Genomic DNA, 6,894 nt, shown 5'->3' with positions numbered 1-6,894 from the left:
TTTTTTTTTTTTGGATAAGTATGAATGAATAGTTTTCTCCAAGCTAAATCCATGAAAGGTTGGACTTATAACATAAGCAATGCCATATTCTTTCGGAGCTCTCTAAATTGCTAGCAATTTCTGCCTAGCTCTAACAGAAGAAGGAACACCATTGACTCTTTGTTGATTGATGGTACTATTTCTACCAACCGATCGGAGATCAACGAGCACGTCGTCCAGTTTTATTAAAAGTTATTTACCGAACAGTTGAGTTGGAGTCTTGTGGTGGACAGTATTTCCTTTGATTCTATTGATGAGGTTGCGGCTAGTTGGTTAGAGAGATATTTTGAGGAAAAGGAGGTGTGGGACGTTGTAAAAGCAATGAATGGTGATAACACGTCGGGTCTTGATGGCTACTCTATGGCGTTCATCCATGCTTGTTGGGTTGTTTTGAAAGAGGACATCATGAGGTCTTTCGCGAGTTCCATGCTACTGGTAAGTTTGTGAGAGCCTTAATGCTACGTTCCTCGCCCTCATTGCAAAGATTCCAAGGTTGTTGATCCAAGGGATTTTTGCCCGATCAGTCTAGTGGGTGGCATCTACAAGATGATTGCTAAGACTCTTGTGAACTAGCTTAAGATGGTGTTGGAGAAGATTATTTCTAAGTCACATAATGCATTCATCCAAGGTAAGCATATTCTAGATCCTATTCTTATTGCCAATGAATACCTTGATAGCAATTGAGATCTGGAGAACCGGGGGGTCATTTGCAAAATGGACTTAGAAAAAGCTTTATGATCATGTTAATTGGGATTTCCTACTGTGCATGCTGAGAAGATGCGGGTTTGGGAGGAAAATGTGCTCATGGATAGCTCATTGTATCATATCTCCTCAGTGCGGTTCTCGGTTTTGGTGAATGGCTCACCCACAAGCTTCTTTAGCATCTCTTGTAGCTTTATGTAAGGGGATCCTTTGTCTCATTTGTTGTTTGTCATAGTGATGGAGGCATTGGATAGGATGATTTCAACTGCAGTAAGTGGAGGTTTGTTGTCTGACTTCTCTGTGGGGACAGGGACTAATATCTCCTATCTTCTGTTTGTTGATGATACCTTACTTTTCTATCGGGCTGACCCAAATCATATACTCAATTTATGAAGTTTATTCTTATTATTTGAAAATGTGTCAAGTTTGAAGACGAACGTAGCCAAGTCGGAATTGGCTCCTATTGATAATGCAATTGGGTTGGCTAGCATTCTAAGTTGTGGGGTTGCGTCCCTGCCCTTTAAGTATCTTGATCTTCCATTGGGGGCTTCCTATAAGGCCAAGCATATATGGGACTATATTATTGAGAAGATAGAACATCAGTTGGCTAGTTGGAAAATGTTGTATTTGCCTAAGGGTGGTAGGATTACCTTTATCAAGGGCACTCTATCTAACTTACCTACGTACTTCATGTCCCTCTTTTCTCTCCCTACAAGTGTTGCAAACTGTATTGAGAAACACCAACGTGATTTCTTATGGGGTGGGTTAGGTGAAGAGTTCAAATATCACTTGGTAAGTTGGCCCAAGGTTTGTACGCAAATCTCTGAGGGAGGGTTGGGGATTAGGAACTTGTTGAAGCTCAATCATGCTCTCCTAGGTAAATGGCTTTAGCATTATGGGCTTGAGAGAAAGGCCCTGAGAGTTGGTGAGCTGAGAGCTGTGCTGGCGCGTGGGGGTGCGTGTGCTGGTTGGTGTTAGTTGTAGGCTGTGTTATGGCTGGGCCGAGGAGGTGGACGGTGGACTCCAAGGAGTTTGAGGTGTTGATCAAGGTAGGAGCATCAGGGGTGAGGATTTTTGAGAGGAGCAAAAGGTTCAAAAGGTCCATTTTCTTGAAAAAAGACGAACTAGCTTGGTTGGTGCGTATAGTGGATGATTTGGTGGCAGTGGACAATTCTGAAGTTTTTTGGGATCAATCCAGAGCTGGATATCCTAGAATAATTGCTCAAAAATGTTCAAATAGGCATGGATGCTTCTTGACAGTGGAGGAATTTGATGGAAGAAGGAGGTGTGGCTTGATCATCATTCCTGAAGGACGTCGTGGGTTTGGATGGAATCGTTTCATCAAGGAAATGAAAGCGGAAAAGTCAGTTCTCTGGGAACATCGAGTGGTCAGTGAGCATAGGGAGCTAAGGGGAGAAAAGGGAGATAACGAGGTTAAGAACCAGAGAAGCTATGCGGAAATAGTGAGATTGCAGACGAAGGAATCCCAGGAACGAGACAAATTCGGCCATGTTCAAAGTCGGCGAGGACCTATGGAACAGAAGGCACAGGCCTATGGCAAGAATTCATTATGTCTGAAGAAGGCCCAAGTTTCGGCGACGGCTCAGGGAGGCTCTGGGGGGGTCCCGACGAAGTTTTTCTGGCCGGCCAAGTCTGTGCAAAATCTGGGAGAGAATGGACTGTTTGTTACGAAGGACGAAGGTTGCGTGGAGGTCTCATCTTCAGCTCCGACGAGAGGTACAGCAAGGCCGACGGAACAGATGGTGTCGTTGTCAGCTTCTGAGCGTATGAAGGGACGGTAGGGGATGGGGTACCATGCTGGGCAGGTAGGCATCGAGCTCCTCAACGTGAAAGAACTGCTGAAACGTCTGAAGAGGGAATGTGATGTGGGGATGACCAGGATCGATAGGGTGGTTAAACAGATGGAGTTCAATGGGCTTGGGCCAGATAATATGAAATTAGATGGATTGGGGAAGACAGAAGTGAAGGGGAAGAAGAAAGTTGGACCGGGAGGAACAAACAGATTGAAGGTCAAGAAGAAAATGGTTTTTAAGCCCAAAGGAGTCGTGGGCTCAGGCTCTAGCCCATTTAAAGCTGGTCTGAGTGTTGTTAGCTATCCAGTTGTGGCCTCTTCGGAGGCCCTTAAGGAAAACCCGAGAGACTCGCATCTTCCCAAGGCTACTCCGGCGAATTTGGCCGTTAGAGTTTTATCAGGGGGAGGGGGGAATGGGTCAGCGACAGGAAGGACTCCCAGGGAGTTAAGCGGCACGTCTGCGTGGGCTACTGGTATTTTCCTGGCCAAAGAGAGAACCAGAAACTTGGAGCCCGGAAGTCCAGTGAAGAAGACCCAGCCTACCGACAAAGAGACAACCTTGTTGACTTATAGGAGGAGAAAGAATGGGCCGCAGAGAGGGGATAAGACTTGGGTGGGTTCGCTAGAAGCCGCAACTTTGTCGTCTGGGCAGTTTAGGGGGCTCCTGGGACCGTCGCCGGAAAAGTCCCAGAGGGTGCCGGAGACGCTCCCGTCGGAGGAGGAACAACAGAAGGCGCCGGAGAGGCCTATGGAGACCGGCGAGACTGGGGAGGGTACGATTTGGGCCACTCGTCAGCTTTTGAAGGGGAGTCCCTCTTGCCGGAAGGCTGGGTTCGCCGGCATAGTCCCTCTCGCCGTAGGAGAATGGGCTCAGCAGGCTCGTCGGGGGAAGGATTTGAGTTTGGGTCCATTGATTCAATTTGGGCAGGAAAGACTAGATCGAACATCGGTATTGGAGTTATTTGAGTCTGATTCAGGTATGGATGGGGACAAAATTGCTGAAACAGCAGGCTTGGAGGATTTAGGGTCAGACACAATTTCATCCAGCTGGGTAGTTGGAAACTGCATCAAATTTTGCCCAAAAATTGGTGTTTCTGATGAGGGGAAAAAGGAGGACTTGGAGGCTTTATTCAAAGCTATTGAAGCTTCTAGAAGGCAGCACGATTCGGACTTGGGAGGTGTTTTTGCCTGTGTTCCTGCACTCAAAGGACTTGAAGAGATTGAGGAAGGTGAGGGGGCAGTTGTGGTAGATCATGAAGCTTAATATAGTAGTATGGAATGTGAGAGGGTTGAATGCCCTCAAAAAAAGGTTGCGCATTAGGGGTCTTTTGAAGGAATGGAAAGTAGATATAGTGTGTTTGATTGAGACGAAGATGGAGACTATCTCCAGAGAGGTGATTCATAGTCTTTGGGGAAGTCAACACGTGGGGTGGAAGCATAAAGGTTCTAATGGTGCGTCGGGGGGGATGCTAATGATGTGGGATAGGAGGGTAGTGGAGTGTAAGGAGGAGTGTGTGGGACATTACACTTTGGCGTGCTCTTTTCAAAATGTAGAGGATAGATGGGTTTGGGCGTTTGGGGGAGTGTATGGGCCGAATGAGGACTTGGAGAGAATGGCTCTTTGGGAAGAGTTGGCTGGTTTGATGAGGGTGTGGGAGGTCCCTTGGTGTTTGGGCGGGGATTTTAACATTGTACGTTTTCCCAGTGAGCGCTCCATTGGTTCTTATTATTCTTCGGGCATGATGGATTTCTCGGACTTCATTTCAAAGAATAATTTGGTGGATATTCCGATGTTGGGGGGTCAATTTACGTGGTCCAATAATCAAGAAAATGAGAGTTGGTCGAGGATTGACCGATTCTTGCTTTCCTCGGATTGGGAAGATCACTACCCAGCAGTTTCACAAAAGAGACTTCAACGCCTACTCTCTGATCACTTTCCTTTATTGCTGGACTGTGGGACTCCTTGGGGAGGTAAGAAGGGTTTTAAATTTGAAAATATGTGGCTTAAGGCAGAGGGTTTTGTTGATAAGGTTGCTTCTTGGTGGGGGTCGTATTCGGTTGAGGGTTTGCCTAGTTTTGTGCTTGCTAGTAAACTAAAATCCCTTAAAGTAGACTTGAAAAAGTGGAATGAGGAGGTCTTTGGGGAAATTGGGAGGAAAAAAAAAGGAGTTGTTGGGAGGTATCCAGGAGTTGGATGAGTTGGCAGAATCGAGAGGTTTAGATCAGGAGGAGAAAATCCGGAAGGTGGACAAATTGAAAGATTTGGAGAATACATTGTTATGTGAAGAAATACATTGGCGCCAAAAATCGAGAGCTTTGTGGCTCAAGGAGGGGGATCGGAATACTCGTTTTTTCCACAAGATGGCTAATTCTCATAGAAGGTACAATCGTGTGGAAGTGCTTAGTATTAATGGCGCTTTATCAGGTGATCCAGTTGAGGTAAAAGATCACATAGTGCAGTATTACCAAAGCCTTTATTCGGAACAAAGCACTTGGCGCCCTAAAATGGATAACCAGCCGTTTTTGTCCATTGATGAGGAGGATAATAGGTGGATAGAAAGAGATTTCGAGAAAAATGAGGTTTGGGAGGTGGTAAAAGGCATGGATGGTGATAAGGCTCCGGGTCCAGATGGCTTTTCCATGGCTTTTTTTCAAGTTTGCTGGGGTGTTATTAAACAAGACGTTATCGCGGTGTTTGCAGAGTTCCATCGTAGACGTCAATTGGTGAAGAGCTTGAATGCAACTTTCATTTCCTTGATTCCGAAGAAGGCGGATGCGGCGGAGATGAAGGACTTTCGGCCCATTAGCCTGGTGGGAGGGGTGTACAAAATTGTGTCTAAGGTTCTTGCCAATAGGATGAGAACTGTTTTGGGTAAGGTCATCTCCTACTTTCAAAATGCTTTTATTGAGGGTCGGCAAATCCTAGATTCCGTTCTCATTGCAAATGAATGTGTGGATAGTCGCATGAAATCAGGGGTGCCAGGTGTTCTTTGTAAACTGGACTTGGAAAAGGCCTATGACCATGTAAATTGGGACTTTGTTTTGTATTTGCTGCATAGATGTGGTTTTGGCGAGAGGTGGAGGGCTTGGATAGAGTGGTGTATTAAGATGGTAAGATTCTCCATTCTTGTGAATGGCTCTCTGGAAGGGTTCTTTAACAGTTCGAGGAGACTCCGACAAGGGGATCCTCTCTCACCGTTATTATTTGTGCTTGTTATGGCGGCCTTGAGTAAAATGGTGAATGCGACGGTTGACCAAGGCTTTTTGACGGGTTTCTCGGTGGGAAATAGGGTCTTGTCAGAGTTGATGGTCTCCCACTCCTTATTTTGCGAAGATTCTATCAAGCAAATCCGGTATACTCGTCTCATTCTCTTATGTTTTGAAGTTGTTTCTGGCTTGAGAGTGAATCTGGGAAAGTCAAAGATTGTGACCATTGGTGAGGTGGAGAACATTGGGGTTTTAGCTAACATCCTTGGGTGTAGTGTTGCCGATTTGCCTATGAAGTATTTGGGTCTCCCTCTTGGGGCGTCGTACAAGGATACGGCTATGTGGAATGAAGTGATCGAAAAGATGGAGCGTCAGATGGTAGGTTGGAAGAGAATGTATCTTTCTAAAGGAGGTCGCTTAACCCTCATTAAAAGCACTTTGGCTAATCTTCCGACTTACTTTTTGTCTCTGCTTCCGATTCCTGTAAGTGTAGCTAAAAGGATTGAGAAAGTCCAAAGAGATTTCTTATGGGGAGGTTTAGGGGATGAGCCCAAGATGCATCTTGTAAGTTGGAACCAAGTCTGCAGCCCTCTACGCTATGGTGGTCTTGGCATTCGGAAGTTGCACCAGTTTAACCAAGCTCTTTTGGGGAAACGGCTTTGGAGATATGCAAATGAGAACGGGGCTCTTTGGTGCAAGGTGATCAAAGCTAAGTATGAAGACCAAGAAGGTGGGTGGTGCACGAAGGATGTTTCGGGCTCTCATGGTGTGGGTCTATGGAAGCATATTCGTAAAGGGTGGAATTCCTTTGCCAAAGGTATTCGGTTTGAGGTGGGGGAGGGTTCGAAAGTACGTTTTTGGCATGATATTTGGTGTGGGGACAATTCTTTGAAGCAAGCTTTCCCGTCCTTATTCAGTATCGCCAGACACAAAGATGCTTGGGTGAAGGATAATTTTATTGGGAGGAATGGGATTGTTGAGTGGAATGTCATTTTCGTTCGATCGGTCCAAGATTGGGAGTTGGATTTGGTTTCTCCTTTCTTTGATCGGTTGTATTCTTGGAAGGTTTCTCTAGGCAGTGTAGATCGTATTTGCTGGGCTTCGTCTAAGAAGGGCAAGTTCGAGGTTAAGTC

At 45.8% G+C, this 6,894-nt stretch overlaps 1 protein-coding gene across 1 annotated transcript; it reads left to right on the top strand.

Annotated features, from left to right (window-relative positions):
* Window positions 1-3,927: 3,927 nt before the first annotated feature.
* Window positions 3,928-5,282, top strand: LOC148583899 (uncharacterized). Its single transcript, XM_088510814.1, has 3 exons — window positions 3,928-4,525; window positions 4,761-5,134; window positions 5,256-5,282. The coding sequence occupies exons 1-3, from the start codon at window positions 3,928-3,930 to the stop codon at window positions 5,280-5,282; spliced, it is 999 nt and encodes a 332-aa protein (XP_088366940.1).
* Window positions 5,283-6,894: the final 1,612 nt, after the last annotated feature.

Source organism: Corylus avellana, chromosome 9 (assembly GCF_965113065.1).
Source record: "Corylus avellana chromosome 9, dhCorAvel1.hap1.2, whole genome shotgun sequence".
Lineage (NCBI taxonomy): Eukaryota > Viridiplantae > Streptophyta > Magnoliopsida > Fagales > Betulaceae > Corylus > Corylus avellana.
The sequence above is the reverse complement of the archived record's forward strand: the minus strand, read 5'-3'. Positions and strand labels throughout refer to the sequence as shown.